Consider the following 18,300-nt stretch of genomic DNA (forward strand, 5'->3'; position numbering starts at 1 on the left):
TTTCGGTAAATCGTCGTGAATTGGTAGTCTTGAAGGACCTCCAACCATCGGGACAATTGGCCCGATGGCTGCGCCACGCGCATAGCGTATTGTAGAGCCGCATGGTCCGTCCGGACCGTAAAATGACGGCCGTAAAGATACGGCCTGAATTGCTGTGCAAAAAACACAATGGCTAACAATTCACGACGAGTTACGCAATAGCGTTGTTCTGCGGGGGAAAGAACCCTACTACCGTAGGCGACCACCCGTTCAACCCCCCCGACCAACTGTGAGAGCACCCCCCCGATACCCGTATTGCTGGCGTCCGTGTCAAGCAAAAACGGTTGTGTGAAATCGGGGTAACACAAGGGGGGAGCCTGCACCAAAGCGTCACGGAGGGAGCAGAACGCATCCTCCTCCTCTGCCCCCCAGTGAAACCTCACACCCTTAGCCGTCAAAGCGTGCAGGGGCTTGGCTATGGTGGCAAATTGCTTGACAAAACGACGGTAATAGGAGGCAAAACCAATGAAACTACGAACCTCCGTGACCGAGGTTGGCGTTGGCCATGAGCTGACGCAATGCGTCTTAGCAGGGTCCGTCGAGATCCCTGAACGACTCACGATATGGCCCAAATACCTGACCGATTCCCGAAGCAGAAAACATTTAGCCGGTTTAAATTTTAGCTTAGCGGAACGCATCCTGAGGAACACCGCTCTCAGTCGCTGGAGGTGCTCCTCGAAAGTCCGACTAAAGACGATAATATCGTCAAGATAAATCAAACAGGTATCCCATTGGAGGCCCGACAAAACCAATTCCATGAGTCTCTGGAACGTGGCGGGAGCGGAATGTAAGCCCATGGGCAAACGGTTGAATTCAAAAAGGCCCCCAGGTGTCCGGAAAGCAGTTTTAGGTTTAGACTCGTTATCGAGTGGCAATTGCCAAAATCCAGAAAGCAGATCGAGTGTGGAAAAAAACTGCGCTCCCGCCAAGGCATCCAGCGACTCATCCATCCTGGGGAGCGGATACGCATCCGCCATCGAGATTTTGTTTAAGCGGCGGAAATCGACACAAAACCGCAAGGACCCGTCCTGTTTCTTTACTAGGACAATAGGAGCACCCCACGGACTAGAAGAGGGCGAAATGATATCGGCCGCCAACATATCATTAACCGCCGATTGCACATGTTCCTTCTCGGCCGGGCTGAGCCGGAAAGGATTCTGACGAATAGGGGCCGCGTCCCCTGTAGCTATGTGGTGGCGCAACAGGTCAGTGCAGCCGATATCGTACTTATGTTTGCTGAACACGTCAGCAAACTCGATGAGCAAACCCCTCAATGCTCCCAATTGCACCCCGGACAAGTTAGCAGAACCCGCACACAGCGAGTCCAACCACTCAGTCCCCTCATCACTTTGAGGATGCGACTCGACAGTAAAATCTGCTTGAGCCACGAGCCGTTCCTCAACGGGCAGCGGCGCGGCGTGAGCCAGCACCGTTCCCTGCGCAATTACGGCCGGCCGCGACCCTGTATTCAGGACCATTACGAACGGCTCACTGTCCCCTCTCACCATGGTTTGAGCAACCGCTAAGTCGAGGCCCTTACTGGCTCTGTTTGACGGCCCCAACAGCACCCCCTGTGCCTCCGCACCCACCTCGAGTGGCTTCCTGAACCGAAGGGGTACTAACATTTGCGATCCCGGGGGTACCCGTACAGTGTGAGTCGCCAGCGCCTGCACCGTCGCACAAACCGTGCGCACTTTGATAGGGCTCGACAAGAAGGCAACCCGCCGACCTGACGGAAGCTCTATGCAGGCCTGATCAATAAGAATTTTGATGGGCATTTTTGACAAAAAGTCCGTACCTAGCAAACAGGGAACGGCCAGCGATGATGATACAAAAATAGGGCCCGCTAATTTAATGTCCCCAATGCAAATAGTCGCCCGAATCTGGCCGATGATCCCCAGGGATCCCCCATTCGCCGCATAAAATGGCACGTCTACCGGCAGAAGGGGTCTACTTTGGACGGGAAGAATGTTATAAATAAGGTCCGAGATGATGGTGGCCGACGCACCCGTGTCAACAAGCACCCGGACCTCAACCCCGTCAATGAACCCCGTTACCACGGACGACCCGGCTGACGCAGCCACGATCCTGTGGGCCAATTCGGACCACTCGACTGCTTGCGGGCCGCGTACGGACCCCCCTCGCCGAATTGAACCCCCGGCACCCAGCCGCGAACCCCCCACCGCGAAGCGGCGACCCGAATGTGCCGTGTTTGTGGACCGAACGTGTGAGGTGCCGCGACTTGCCGGGTTTTGTTGGGATGACTTGTGGCCCTGGTCGTCGTCCCGACGTGGTCCTGCGGCGCGCGGACGCGGGGCCCGGCACCCGGCTGCGACGTGACCCCGAAGGCCGCAGTTGTAGCAGACGACGGACGTCGTAGGTTTCGGTTGCTCCAGCTTGCGGGGCGAACGTGTGGGCGAACGACCTCCCGTTCTCCACTCCCCCGGACACGATGCAGCGAAGCCCCGCTCCTGCACCGCAGCTGGCTGAGGTTCGGCGATCGTGGCGGCCAGTGCCGCATTCCCCGGCCATTTGCAAACGACCCCCGGCTTGCGTTTGAGGACCTCGTACGCGTGAATGCTCGTGGCGATCGCCAGGGAGCAGATCTCCATCTCGTCTGCCACGTTGATGGGGACCCCCAACTCGTGGGCCAACACCAGCAGCTGCTCCGTCACCATGGCGTCCTTCCCCTCCTTATCCATGCGGGGAAAAGCCGCGTCCGCCAAGGCGAGCAGTGCCGTGCGGTAGGCTAGCGTCGTTTCCCCAGCCACCTTCCGCCGATCGTAGAACTGGTGGCGGCACGTGGAGGGCGGCCCGAACACCTTCGCCATCAGGTGTAGTGCGGCCTGGAGCGTAGAGCGGGACGACCTTGCAGCAGATGTGAAGGCTGCAAGCGCGTCGTCGTCAAGCATCGCTGGCAACGCACGCAGGGCAGTGGTGTCGGACCACCCCGACATCTCCTGATGAGCGAGGAACCTTCGTTGGAAGGCTCCCCAGTCGCCCCCATCCGCCTTGAACGCCGACAGCGCGGGCAATCTTTGCTGGAGGACCCGATCGTCGTCGACGTCGGAGAGATTTTCCCGCGCTCCGCTGGAGTTGTGTAAAATGTCGGCTCGGTTGTCAGGCGCAAAATGGAGGGCTCCGGCGCGCGCCGATGACGTGGGCTGCGCTGCGCGGAGGTGTCCGGCCACGTGGCGTCCGTCTTTCCCGCCAATCGGTGGCGGCCCCCCAAAAACGGCGGCAACTTCCAGGCTTTTGGCGCGAAGCGCCCTTTGGCGGGAATCCTCCACCGTCGCTTCCTCCACGACCCCCGCAGCCGTTTTTCCGCTCGCCGGAATGGAGATGTCGGCCAAGACAGCGGCGGCGGCGAGTAGCAACTCCGCCAAGCGGGCGTGCGCGTCCTGGAGGCCGGTGTCGGAGGCAAGCGGAGCGTCGGCCATCACCGCGAAGTGCTGCATCGGCGGCAACTCCTCGTCCTCTACTCCCGAGGTCGGTGTCCCCGGTACGCCGTCGTCATCCCGACCTCGCTCGTGGGTACGGGTAGTCTTCCTTGTGTCCATACTTCTTGAAGACAGGTTTACTTCTGATGCCAGTTGTAATGTAGTAACTCCACGGGAGACGACTTCACGGGTAACACACTCTTTATTTGATCAAACTTGGTTACAGGTGACTAACACCTACTTTGTATCTCGGGTGACAAACACCCACTTAGCTACTTGGCGACTAACGCCCACTGAGCTACTCGGATGACCAACATCCACTTAGTACTCGGGTGACAAACACCCACTTAGCTACTTGGCGACTAACGCCCACTGAGTTACTCGGATGACCAACATCCACTTAGTACTCGGGTGACAAACACCCACTTAGCTACTTGGCGACTAACGCCCACTGAGCTACTCGGATGACCAACATCCTCTTAGCTACTTGGCGACTAACGCCACTGAGCTACCCGGATGACCAACATCCACTGAGTACTCGGGTGACAAACACCCACTTAGCTACTTGGCGACTAACGCCCACTGAGCTACTCGGATGACCAACATCCACTTAGCTACTCGGCGACTAACGCCACTGAGCTACTCGGATGACCAACATCCACTTAGCTACTCGGCGACTAACGCCACTGAGCTACTCGGCTTCACTAGGTCTTCAGCTCCGTCTTCGGGTCTTCAACTGGGTAACTCTCCCCGAGTGCTCTCGCGCGTCCCCCTTTATACCCCACCTGCGGACGTCGCTGCGAGCACCCACTTATTCGACCAATCGCCGGGCGCTGGCTACGATCCTCTTTTCCCACATCTCATCGTGCCTCACCACTCACTCCGCGCCGCCTCGTCATCTGTCACTCCCGGCGCGCGCGTCCACACCACGCCCACTGCGCGTGCCCAACCCCGCACCCCGCGCCGCCCCGTGATCCATCACTGTCACAGTCGGCGCACGTCAATACCACCACTACATATACAAGGACTGTTTTCTTGGAATTTCTCTTACTTGATACAGCTATCGTGCTGTGACGGTTCCACCTGAAGACGGAGGGTTGTGTTGCCTCCGAAACGTTGTGATTTTTATTTTATTTTTATTTTATTAATTTAATTTTTTTACCTACGTGACTTTACCGAAAAAAATCTAAGAATATGAATCCTTGCAGTCACGAAAGCTTAAAATCTAGAATTAGAATGATGGCTTTAATCTAACTTGTCTTGTGGTTGTTGTTGTTGTTGTTTGACTTGCATCCCACTGGGATTTTTGCACAGCGTTGGTGTACGGTGCTTTTTTTCTGGAAGACTTTGCAGTTTTTTCCTGGATTTTTATGTTTGCGCATAGTCACTTTAAGATGTTTTCTTGTTCATGTTTTTGTTTGTTGCGGTTGCACCCGATTCAAGAGCCGAATGGCTCACAGGGCTATACCAAATAAATTAAACTGAAATCACTCCATCTCTTCACCAGCTCGTGTCGTGCCCGACATTGGCTGGTGGCTGGTGAGTGAGCGGAGGCCGACTCACTCTCAACACAGCAGGATCGGAAGCAACAGCTTGGCTTAGGGACTGTGCATTCGTTAAATAAAAAATAAAATAAAACCTCTCACAATTCTGCTCATATGTACTGTGAAATTCAATACGTGCTTATGCGCATTCCACAATTGAATGTGTTGCGGTTGTACGCCAGAACGTAGTGTATGTGCAAATGCGAAAATGAGTGACTAATTGAGGGAATAATGATAATGAGAGGTTTGAGCGAGTTAATGAATGAGAGGGTTGAGTATTTGAATGAGGGAGGATTGAGTGAATGAGGCATAAGTGAGAGAATGAGGGAATAATTCATAATTCACTGAATGAGTGAGTAAATGACGAAATGATGAGTGATGCAATTATTGAGTGAGTTGATGAATGAGTAAAGAATTATACTTAAATACAGGAATTAATGATTTAATGAGGGAGGAATGGGAGAAATATGACTTCAACCACTTTTGAAAAAATCAGCTCACAGTTCTGATTATATGTGCTGTAAAAAACGCCTATTCTCAAAAGCACTTATGTACATTGCAAAGTGAAATGTGTCACCGAGTGAGTGAATGAGGAAATTAATTGTCCCGTGTAGTTGATGTAGTGCAGTCGTGCACTGTTGAGTTTGATCTCCCTCCTCCTCATATCCGATGAGCACGGTTGTCTACGTATGGTGCGAAAGAAGTTCAACACATGCATACAAGCAGATGTGGGGGTTGATGCTCCCCGCTTCCTCTCCCCCTTCGACCTCCTTTTCCTCTTGCCGCCGATCGAGTCATCGGCCTCGCCGCCTCCGCGTCCTCTATGTGACTGTGAGTCGTGACTCGTAGTTGGCTCTCGGCCACCTGGGGTTAGTCCCACGCATGCCCCGCGTACACTAAAAATAGCCGTGTGAATATGCGCGGGCCCGGGCGTAGTCACCACCAACAACAACAACCACCACCAGCAGCACCACCAGCAGCACCACCAGTAGCACCACCAGCACCACCAGCACCAGCAGCACCACCAGCACCACCAGCACCAACACCACCACCACCGGCACCACCACCGACACCACCACCAGCACCACCACCACCAGCACCACCACCAGCACCACCACCAACACCACCAGCACCACCAGCACCACCACCACCACCACCAGCACCACCACCACCACCACCACCAGCACCACCAGCACCACCACCACCACCAGCACCACCACCACCACCACCAGCACCACCACCAGCACCACCACCACCACCAGCACCACCACCACCACCACCACCAGCACCACCACCACCAGCACCACCACCACCAGCACCACCACCACCACCAGCACCACCACCACCACCAGCACCACCACCACCACCAGCACCACCACCACCACCACCAGCACCACCACCACCACCAGCACCACCACCACCAGCACCACCACCAGCACCACCACCAGCACCACCACCAGCACCACCACCGACGCAGCCACCACGTGCAACAACGAATTAATGATGGTAGCGTTGCGCGTTAATCTGCAGGGCAACGGCACACTACTGATGACAATGCACGCGCGCTACTCCCCGAGCAAACACGCATGGGCGAGCGCAAACACGTGGTGCAGGTGATCGCGCTGATGAGGATATCCGCGCGCTAATTCCCAGCCCCACGGCGAGCTAATGATGACAATAAACGCGCGTTAATCCCCGAGAAAGCGCGCATGGGCGGGCGCAAACCCCGGGCACCAACGCGCGCGGTTAGCGTGGCACAAACACAACGCCAATCGAATCGAGGCTACTTCACGCGTTTCACCCGTTCTTCACACCACGCCCGAACGTCTGCGATCGTTTATCAGTGAATGAGCGCCGATCATCACACTTACGCGCGTACTCACACCATCCCCATGCTCTCTCGACACCCACAGAAACCACACAACGTCGGTATTTGATGCTAGAGGCTTATTTCTACGTGACCCAGAGCCGAAAGCAGTAGGGTAAGATTAACCTATCTCACGACGGTCTAAACCCAACCCACCTCGCCTATTTCGAATAAAGCCCTCGTGAAGTCCTCACGCTATTCCTCACCCCTCTTACATACTCACGATCGTGCTGGGGGTCGGAGAGACGGGGGTGCAGGAGATCCCTGTCCGTGTCGTGTTCCAGCTGCGCTCGGCCGCGTCTCTCGGATGCTTGAATGGCTGGAAGGCTGAACGCGTGGCTCGCTGACTTGAGAAGAAAACGACTCCCAAATCGTCCTCTAACCTCCCCTTATATCCCTTTCTACATCAACATTGCTCACCGCTAAGCCGGGCGGTCCTCTCAGCCAATCAGAGCGCCCTCCCCCCCTCGTGTCTCAGCTTTCGGAATATCCCTTCAGCCCACCGTTTGTGGCACCTTCAGCTCGCCGTTCGTGGCCCCGACCCCTACCTGCCGTGCCGCGTCTTTCTGCTTGCTCACTGCGGTTGCCGGGTGGCCTTGCCGTGACCAAGTAATTTCAAGTCAATTCACGGCGCCGCAGTGTCATCCGACCTGGGGGGAATCTGCCAATTCCCTGGCCCCGGGAAACCGTGGAGCACCCCTCACGAGGGGGCTCTCGGGTGAAAACCCAGAGGCCAGGTGACTCCCCCACGAGGTCCTACGTGGGGGTATGTTTGTGTGTGTTCGTGTGAGGGGTTGCGAGGGGGGACAGCGCCAGCAGAGCTGCTTCGTTGCTGTAGCCGTGGCATCACAGATGCATGGTGCACGGCCGTGGTGTGTAGTTGTGTCGTGTAAGCGCAATACGTTCGTGTAGCGTTGTGGTGGAGAGCTCCAATGTATAGTGTGGTGTTGTGATGCGGTGGTGTGGTATAGTACCGTGGGGGAGTGCAGTATGATGAAGTTTTAGTTGTGGCTGTAGTGGTGTGGTGTAGGTGTGTGGTGTAGTGTTCAGTGGTGCAGTAAAATTGTGCAGTAGAGTACAGCAGTGGTGTAGTTGTGTCCTGTAATGGTGTAGTGGTGGAGTGTATTTGTAATGGGTTCCGGAGACACTTGTAGAGGTAACTTCTTTATTAAAATCCAACACTCCAACAGTCCTGATACTCTGTTACAGCCTAGGTACACAGCCTAGGTACACAGCCTAGATCCACTACTCTGGCTACGCTCTGGAACTCGCCCTCACAAGGACGTAGAGCCGGGAGTTCCAGAGTCCCACCACTGGCTCTCACAGCATCCCAGGGTCCTGAGATGGCTGGTCTTGGGTCTTGGGTCTTGAGCTACAACTGGCCTCGATCGTCCAGGGAGCTGCCCTTTTATGCCTCGTCCCCAACGAGGGGTGGGGTTGTGTGCGCCCCCAGATATCCCACAGAGCACACACAGCCCCCCCCCGTTGGTGGCGCCAAGGGGCTTAAGCGTCTGGGTTGCCTGGGAACCTAGCGCCTGGCACCAAGGGGCTTAAGCGTCTGGGTTGCCTAGGGTCCCAGAGCCCCCAGCAGCCCCTCTCCTCTTATGTCACTACATATTCACGAGTGATGTGGTCTCGCCGTGTGGTGTGGGGGTGTAGTGTAGGGTGTTACAAATTCTTTATTTGTCATATGTGTGTGGGTGTGATGGGTGTGAACGATGAGGCTGGTAACTGGTGAGTGTCATGCGAGTCGTGGGTAATGTCTGCTGAGTTTCAGGAGAGTAGTTTATGTTTAGTGTCTACCGAGAGGTGAGGGTCAGGTGGATGAATGGTGGTGAGTGTTGGTGTTTTGGGAGTGGCGAGGTGTCTGATGAGGGTCGTGTTAGGTGAGTGTCTGGCGAGTGGTGAGTATGGTCGTTAAAACCCGCCACCACCCGACACAGCCAACTAATAAGGGTTGTCACGTAAACAGAACATGCCAATTCGTCACTAGTACAGCACACCGTGACGAATTGGCATGTTTGATTTGAACCCTTACTAGTTGGCTGTGTCGGGTGGTGGCGGGTTTTAACGACACATTTACATATTTACGCGATCTAACCCCAAAAACCTCTCTTACGGATATCACATTTGATGTAAATTGACGACCATCTCCCAAAAGTGTTCCTTGCGACGAATTTAGTTGAATGGGCACTTTCATGTTGACAAAGCAACATAATAAAGTTGTTCATGGGGAAAAACAGGTTTGTTGAGATAAAGTGCAACATACTCAAACGTTTGTCCTTGTGACTTAATGACAGTGATAGCAAATGCAGGAATGATAACTAAATAGGCTATTATTTATTATTGTTCTTTAATGGCGTGCAAAACGAAAAAATAAAATCCAAAAATAGTGGCGCACTTAGCTTTTATCAAATGCGGCGCTGGCATGGTTCGTGGAGAAAATCGATTATTCTTGGAACAAACTACGGTAATAATTAGTTACAATTTTAATAATAAGACTTTTGTGAAAAACTAAAATAATTTTTTTGCATTGCATGAAATTCCACGGAGCCTACCCAGCGTTACCCCCAGCGTGCAGAGGGCCAGGCGTTAGGCACAGATCACCAAAACTATGCACGGAGATGTGGCTGCTTGGGTTAAATCTACCCCTATCGCATACGTGACTTATACAAAGCTCACTTTCGTCATGAAAGGTTCCATGACTCGTGCATTTTAGACTGTGGTCTGCGGGTTTCTGCACACATTTCTGCTTTCCTTGCTGTTTCAATGTAACCTCGTCACTGGTTCCTCCTGGGGCTATATAGGTCCTCCTTCATGACCCGCACCTTTTGAGGACATCGTTCGACTTGTGCGACACAGCCTCCAAAACGCTACATCGGTGATAGATAGACATTTTTTTAAAAGTACCTCTTAATTTTCCTATTTAACTGCGAGCTGTATTTAAATATCTAAGGCGTGAAAATAAACAATACCTCAATATATGCATGCACGTTAACTGCCGGGTATAGGTAATGAACACAGCAAATCGTTGCATGATAGTGTTATTTATCGAGAGCTCGCAGCAAATCGCAACATTGCCGGACGAGTGGAGATGGGTCATCAGATGATGCTCGAAGCCGTGCAGTCGGCAAGACTCTGCAAGCTGCTGGAGTCGTGGACAGGCGAAGAGTCTTTGCTGCAGCCGCTGTGGGACATCCTCCGCCTGAACTACGGGCACACGCTGCGTTCGCCCATCTTCCCCGCCGTCCTGTCCGTGATGGCTTACTACGTGTTCTGCCTGCTCTTCACCGCCGTGGGCCTCGTGGCTCGCCGGCTGGCTCCTCACTTGCGCCACTACAAGATTCAAGCGAGCAAAGAGGAACCGAGCCTGAGGGTCGTCTGCGACTGCGTGGCGCTCACTATCTACAACAACGTCGTGTTCGTCTTGCCGGCCACGGTGGCTCAGTGGTATTGGCGGCCGGCCATCGACCTGCCAGAGAAGGCACCCGGCCTCTTTGAGCTTTGCCACGGCGTTCTGGCCTGCCTGCTGCTGTTCGACTTTCAGTACTTTGCCTGGCACCTACTGCACCACCGTGTGCGCTGGCTGTACAGGACTTTCCATGCTGTGCACCATGAATGTACCGTGCCCTTTGCGTGGAGCACGCAGTACATGGGCGGCTGGGAGCTCATGAGCGTGGGCCTCTGGACCACCATCGATCCCATCGTGCTCCACTGCCACCTTCTAACCACGTGGACGTTTATGCTGCTCAATGTCTACCTCTCCATCGAGGATCATTCGGGGTACGACCTGCCCTGGGGGCTTCATCATCTGCTGCCCAGAGGCCTCTACGGAGGGGCACCGCACCACGACCTTCACCACCAGAAGCCGACGAAAAACTTCGCCCCTTACTTCTGTCACTGGGACAAGATCTTTGGGACATCCGTGGAAGCCACACCAATGGACAAGTCTCCGCAAGGGTCACGCTGATGCTACGAATGCAGAGATGAGTGCCTGCGCGTGGCGCAAATTCGTGTCGCCCTCGGCTACAGCTCCACACAGTTGGTCGGCCACAACGTAATCCACCTCACTATCTTGCCGGAGCGAAGTTCCGTCAGCAAATGACGCTGGGCGGGATGCGTTTCAGTTACCAGGATTTGCCACGCGCAGCGATGTCTTTTTTAAACGCTAAAAAGGGGAGTAAATTGTCCCTTAATATATGTGACAAGAAGTTATCATGCTTGAGCTGGCCGTCACGCTGGCTGCTCGAAGTCAGTGTTCTCATCAAGTGACAGAGACGGTAACTTTTTGAAGCTGAATTTGCAATGAAATAATGATAAAAATGTGAGCAATGATTGTACATCTTCACAACGGAATTGCTGTCGCAAATATATGGTCTCCATCACAAGTAAATGTTAGTTATAAATGGACAGATTATTTTTTATCCTTCATGTATGTATGTTGATTTTCGTTCGCACCGTACGTAACCAACTGTGCTAATCGGAGGTGTGAGGGTAAGGACCACAAACTAAACACAAAAAAGCAGTTCCAATGAAATTCGTTTTCAATCTCGAATTAAAAGTGCATAGCTGATGTTAGTCTATTAGAAAGCAGGTTGCACTTTGTAGTGGACTACAGTGTGGGTATGCCCATCTCCAGAGTCACCTGAAAGCAAGTGCAGGGACTGCATTATTTATATTTCGTACTTACAAGTTTAGCGAGTTTAGCGACTGCTAAACTTGTAAGTACGAGGAGAACACGCAAACTCCAAATATACAACAGGCGTCAGGGTCGGGATCGATTCTACAACCTCCTGTATACCAGGCGAGGTAGTTAACATCTCCTAGCCACCGTGGCGTCCATGGGCAATTGTTGGTAGCACGGGGTCACCGCGTGCCCTCCCACTTTTCTGTGGTTCTTCTTCCTTGCGCCCTCTGAGTTGCACTCTCTCTCTCTACGAGGGCGAGCGAACACTGTGCGGCACATTACAGGTTGAAATTATTATAATTAAATCACATTCGCCGCTTTTTGCAAAGGTTTGCAGTTCTATTCCAGTGGCCACCCTGGTTAATACTGCAGTGTGTATTTACTAATAATACATGCCATGTGCTTCACAGTGGATGATGAAGATCCCCTGATGGCCGTTGTGTACTGGAGAACGGGCTCCAAATGTGCGGAATTCGAAATTGACGCAGTAAATTACTCAATTGATATTACACACAGCAACAATCATCTCCCCCCTACTGGCAGACTAATACCCCAGGTCGCTCCTGCAAATGAGACTCATCCTGGTCTTTTGAGGTCTCGCCTAGTTATATAATAATGTACTTGGATTATATAATAGACGTGTGATGGAATGTTACATAACGATCGCAACAAATGTTATGTATAATGTCGTTACGGTTGTTCAGGGGCGGATAAAAAAGCTTGCTAGGAACTATTTTCATGACGGGCACCTTTGTACGGCCTACGATGTGCCACGGTGCAGAGTGCAGAGAGAGGGGGGCCCAGGTCTGGCCACACGTTGGGCCAATGGGCCAAACCCGGCCTAGAGAACTCACCTAGCCTGGGCACGTTGCATCACTCCAAGTCGCCATTCAAAAAAGGCCCCGCGGAGTTGTGAAGATAGCATAAATAAAAGTCACGCTTTTGTTAAGACGACGGTGTGAAAGAGTTGAGTGATTATCGGGGCCACTGTGTGTTATGTGGGCTCTGTAGAGGCTTGGCATAGCGGTGGGGAAGTTGGTGGTGGTTACAGCCTGCGGAGTGAGGAATGCAATGTGGCGGCGTAAGTGCTTTATGGACACATCTCTCCGACATCTTGTATCTCTGATTACATCTTTCCCCTATCGGACATCTGTCTTCTGCCGCCAAACTCCTGGCTCATTGTCTGATCTTCACCCATCTGGGCTAGCGTAATCATCTTCTTGTACCCCTGCCTCTGCTCTCACTCCCCTCCAACAAAAACAAAATGATTCTGCACGATATATTTCCAATCTCCCCTTTAATTTTGTACACTTCGCCTCTCCTCATTCAACTCCATTTCCGATACCGACAAATATCTTCATGTCCTTGCTCCCACCTCATCTTGCCTCTCTTATCTCCGTCCATGTCCCCTCCGCTCGTCCTCTTCATTCCCAATCTACTCTCTGTATCTCTCTCTGTCCCTCCTACTCCTTGTGCACAATCCCGTCTTCGATCCTTCTCCCTCCTTGCACCCCTCCACGGGAATCAACTTCCCCTGTACATTGAGCAGCACTGCTCAAAGACTCAACACTGCAATCCATAGATTCAACACTGCCCATAGACTCAACACTGCCCATAGACTCAACACTGCCCATCGACTCAACACTGCCCATAGACTCAACACTTCCCATAGACTCAACACTGCCCATCGACTCAACACTGCCCATAGACTCAACACTGCAATCCATAGATTCAACACTGCCCATAGACTCAACACTGCCCATAGACTCAACACTGCCCATCGACTCAACACTGCTACCCATAGACTCAATACTGCCCATAGACTCAACACTGTCCGTAGACTCAACACTTCCCATAGACTCAACACTGCCCATCGACTCAACACTGCAACCCATAAACTCAACACTGCCCATAGACTCAACACTGCTACCAAAGGCTCAACACTGCCCCTGTACATTAAACAGTCCCCGTCCTGAACCTCCTATTCCTCTCTTAACACTTACCTCTTCTCTATTCCCATTCTCTTCCTCCCCTCGCCCCTCTACTCCTTCTCGTCCCTCCCCGACCCTCTCGTGATCCCGAAGTACCCTCCAGCACTCTCACTCATTCCTAAATTCGTGAATGCTCTTGCCAACTACACCATCATTTCATTCTGTCATCCTTTTGAAAGCTTATGTCGAGTGCCTTGAGTGAAGACACTCTATACATATAAATTAGATTAGAATACAAGTACCCCTCTATTCTCAATACATCTCCTATATGTCTCGAATCTCTCTTGCGGGTATATATCTTATCGCCCATGCTAATCTTTTGCATACATCACATATATTTCATATATATCTCTTCTGAATACATCTCTTTATATATCTATCTTATCTGTTCCATATATATATTCAGTCTCTTCTTTGTGCATACATCTCATGTCTCTCTTAAACATATCACCTATATTTATTTTATCTGTCGTCTGAATAATCTCTCTCACACTTATTTTTCCAAAAACACATCTCAGGTATCTTGTTAATGAAAATATCTTCTACGGCTCATTCAACTTCCGTCGCATCCCTCGCGTCCCCATTACACATCTCTAGCAACTACATTCCCTCCTGCCTCTTGTCAGTCAGTTGATATCGGGTATGGCCCAGTGAGCTAAGATGCTCTTTTACATTTCCTGTCAATGTCCATGTTTATATTTAATCGTGTATTTATTTCTACGGGATATTTTTTGCTGGTATCAAAGTATGTGAAACATAATCTAGATTTGAAGTTTTCGTGACTGCAGGGATCCATACACTTGGGTTCTTTCGGTAAAGTCACGTAGGTAGAAAATGAAAAAAATCACGACGTTTTCTTGCTGTGTTTCTTGCAATTGTGTCTTGCTGTGGTTGTCCCACCGGATGACGGACGCTTGTGTTGCGCCCGCAACGTCGTGATTTAATTTATTTCATACCTACGTGACTTTACCCAAAGAACCAAAGAGTATGTTGAAAAATAGAATAGGTTTACCCTTCATGACAATACAACGGGTGTTGAGATGTTTAAACATAAAATAGATACCTTTTGGCAAGGCATCAAGTCTGCATTAACCACACGTACTTGTGGCAAAACATGCAAACACGCCCTTATAGTATACGTGTTGTCTTTGAAACGAATTGGCCTACATCAGAGACAGCCTTCTTTATTTATTTGTCTCAGCACCAATGTCAGACCAGAGAATGCTAAAAGGCGAACAGTACAGAGACAATCCAAATATCAAGAGTTTTTAGAGCTCGGGTTGAGCAGTTATATCTCTTCGTTTTTATTTTATATCGGTGCCCCACGGCGCTCAACACCTCGACTCGTGAAGTCTGCATGCCCCTCAAGTAGTCGCTTTGTTTGATTATTTTCAATTAGAACATTTGCTCAGCATCACGCTTCGTCGTGGAGAGAGGGGTGGTTAACGTTTTTCGGTTGCTTGTATAATGATTGTAAAGTACATTGTTCGAGTGTTGGTGCTGTCCAACACGACTCGCTGTTCGTAATTGCCGCGTGTATAAAAATGCGGTGGCTACATTTGTGTCAAGGGCACGATGCAACTCAAATAATTATGCCCATGCATACTTAACATTTGCAACTCAATAGTTATTTTATTGCAAGGTCAAATCAAGGGTAACGTATTATATATATATATATTTTTTAAGTGGGTTGGAAAGCTCACGGTATGTGAAATACCCATGTCAAGGAAGTGGCTTAGCGGTCAGAGTGCTGAGTTGGGACTGCTGAGGTCTTGAGGGCTGAATTCTGGAAGCTGCCTGTGACTCAACACCGGCTCAAAAGTGTAGGGAATTAACGCTCACCAGTGAATTTACACACACACAGATACAAACTAACTTTTGTTTTACGATTTATTTGGCAAAATTACACTTCTTAGAATTATATATTTTTAAACAAATACCCTTGATAAGTTTGACTGAAATACGACAGTCTTTTAACGTGTGGGGAAGTGGGGCCCCTTGCCGTGGGTGTGAGCGGTTAGTGTAGCAGCGCTCTGCGCTACAAACCCGGCGAGCCAAATTCGATTCCCGCTCACGCCCAACACCAGTGACGATTATCTGAACCGGTTCTGGGCCACCCCTAAATCAACCCAACCTCAAATGAGTACCTGGTGCGGTGCGTAAACATCGCCACTGGGGAGACAAAGATGGCCAGGCGTGGTGCTGGCCACCCACCCCCTCGTGTGCCATGCCGGCCTTCATAGGTGTTCGCTAACAGCACTTGCCCCAACAATCTGTTAAGGCAATACGGGGGATCTTTGTCTTCATTTGCTATGAAGGACAATTTCGAAAAACGTCACCGATTTTTTTTTATTTACGTCCACAGGTGTTATTGACGAATGCGTTCAGTCCGTAGGCCAATGTCGTCATCCACTAAATTTCATATTCACGAGCATCTCAGGAACGTATCCCTCGCGAATAACGAGGGAATACTGTAGCACGTTTCGTTGGGTTTACTGCCATACAGCACCTTCGCGTTCTCTGATGAATAACTGACATGCATCACCGAGTTAAACCGTTTCACATTTTTCGTTCAATGGATATTTTTGCTTAAATTTGAGATTGTTGATGAATTCGATTGGGCCAAAAAATGTTGTTTAGTGAAACTAAAATAAAACGTTTTAAATTTTACATATAAACCTGAATGTCCCCCTCGTGTCGGAATGCAAATACAGTAACGATGTATATACATGCCACCTCTAAATTTTGACAGCATCTGATTATAATTTTTTTGCCTCTGCATCGATTTACTTGCTGCGTGTTGTTTCTAGACGTCTGCTTGACCAGATGTTCAGCTTGGATCGGATGTCGGTACCATTGATCGATACCTGTGTAGTGCTAATACTTACGCGATCCGGGGGTAGAAATGCCCACGGGATCCCAGGTTTCGTTAAAGATGACGTCACAAAGGAAAGGCGGGGCGTGAAAGAGAGGGAACGCCCAAGAGGGGAGTGTTGACGTCACCGGATGGGGCGGGGCGATCGGGGCACATCCTGGCGGGATTGGGAGTGGAGGGGTCGAACGCGCCGTGACCTCGTGTGGAAAAGAGTGTGTCGTCTCAATCTTCGTCTGGTGGACTCATTACGCCTGTGTATATATCTTTATTCTCATAAAATTGTCAAAATGTTGTTTGATTTTCAACGCAGCCAACGAGGTGACTCGGTTTGTTTGGCTGTGTCGGGTGGTGGAGGGTTAACAAGCTCGAATCGACGTTATACCCACGTGATCTAACCCAAAATAAACCGATTATGATTTACCATTGCTGTTTCGTTATTTTTCGCATTCTGCCGATGTTCTATTTGTGCCAACGTCACTTTCTATTAATAAATAAAACGCGTCATAGAATCTAGAGGAATTTACTCCGCAGTCGTGCACGTTCTATGAACAGACTCTAGTTCTAAGCACAAGTCAACATTTTCCATAACAAGGCGATGGCTGTTTCCATTTCCAGTGCCTTTCAAAGTATAGTAAGTACCCTCCATACCTCTCGGACCTCCTGATGTCCGAGCTGCAAAACCACCAACAGAACTCTATGCAGCTCTACCCAGGAGTTAGTCTCGACCCTGAGAGTCAGGGCCACGACCGCCATGCATTATTTCTCTATTGTCGGACCCTCCACCTGGAACGACATCCCCCTCCACATTCGCAGCACTGACTCTTTTACCTACCTTCAAGCGCCTTTTCAAAACTGAGACGATCTGTGAGCTGGGCTCCGCACATGAGGGTCGCTGCCTTCGGGCAAGTGCAAATTGTGCGCATTTCAAATTAACATTATTATAAGTAATTGAATCTAGAAACATGCGTAGAAGAGTCCAGCACACGTGGGTAGAGTTGCTTGAAGGATGCATCACTGGAGGGTTCCAGTGATGCATCCTGAAAAACTGAGAGTACAAAACGAAGTAACTTAGCAATACCCTTGACCGTTTAAGTTACCATTTACATTGTCTAGCACAAAGCATACGTTGTGTGTCAAGGCTTGCCATGATCTTTGGTTGTGTATCTAAATTGCATTTTGTCCCCCCCTCCCCACACCGTAAAAAACTACACAACCACGGGGAGAACATGCAAACTCCAAATATACAGGTGTCAGGGTCGGAATTTAACCCACGACCTCCTGTATACCAGGCGAGGTAGTTAACATCTCTCAACCGGTGCGTGATGTTGGGCCGCCTTCAAATGTAATTGCTCTCGGTCTACATTCATCTGCTGTGTTGTCCAGTTGTGTCCCTTCGAAAGCAATATTCGCTCGTTCAGAGAACTTGCCATTGGTGATTACATTTCTTTGCCGTTTATTTAGGGCCCCAACTTTGCAGTCTTCTTATTCAGTTCCCCTATGGTATCCTGCCGTCCATTGCCATTGATTGGTATAATGACGGCGGCATCACAAAATCTAAGATGGGTCTAATAGAGCTGAAAAGTGCGTGAAGAAGCGTAGGTAGGTGCATGCTTCGAATTACGCTAGTGTGACAGAAAGAATAATCTAACTCTTAATTTATATTTATATAGAGCGACTTCACTCAAGGCGCTTGACGCAGCTTACAGAACGGCGGCAGAATATAATGATTCAGATTGCAGGGGTGTACAAGGATTTAGGAATGAGTGATAGCGATAGTGGGTACTTAGGGATCACGAAAGGGTAGGAGAGGCACGTGAAGGAATGGACGGGCGAGGGGAGGGAAGAGGAAGAGAATGG

General features: G+C 50.6%; 1 protein-coding gene across 1 annotated transcript; it reads left to right on the forward strand.

The window, feature by feature from the left end:
* Nucleotides 1-9,717: 9,717 nt before the first annotated feature.
* On the forward strand, nucleotides 9,718-16,864 carry LOC144723647 (cholesterol 25-hydroxylase-like protein 1, member 2). Its single transcript, XM_078602540.1, has one exon. The coding sequence runs from the start codon at nucleotides 9,985-9,987 to the stop codon at nucleotides 10,858-10,860; it is 876 nt and encodes a 291-aa protein (XP_078458666.1). The 5' UTR covers nucleotides 9,718-9,984; the 3' UTR covers nucleotides 10,861-16,864.
* The last annotated feature ends 1,436 nt before the right edge of the window (nucleotides 16,865-18,300 follow it).

The sequence above is a fragment of the Lampetra planeri genome, chromosome 18, assembly GCF_965212315.1.
Source record: "Lampetra planeri chromosome 18, kcLamPlan1.2.h2, whole genome shotgun sequence".
In the NCBI taxonomy this organism is placed as follows: domain Eukaryota; kingdom Metazoa; phylum Chordata; class Hyperoartia; order Petromyzontiformes; family Petromyzontidae; genus Lampetra; species Lampetra planeri.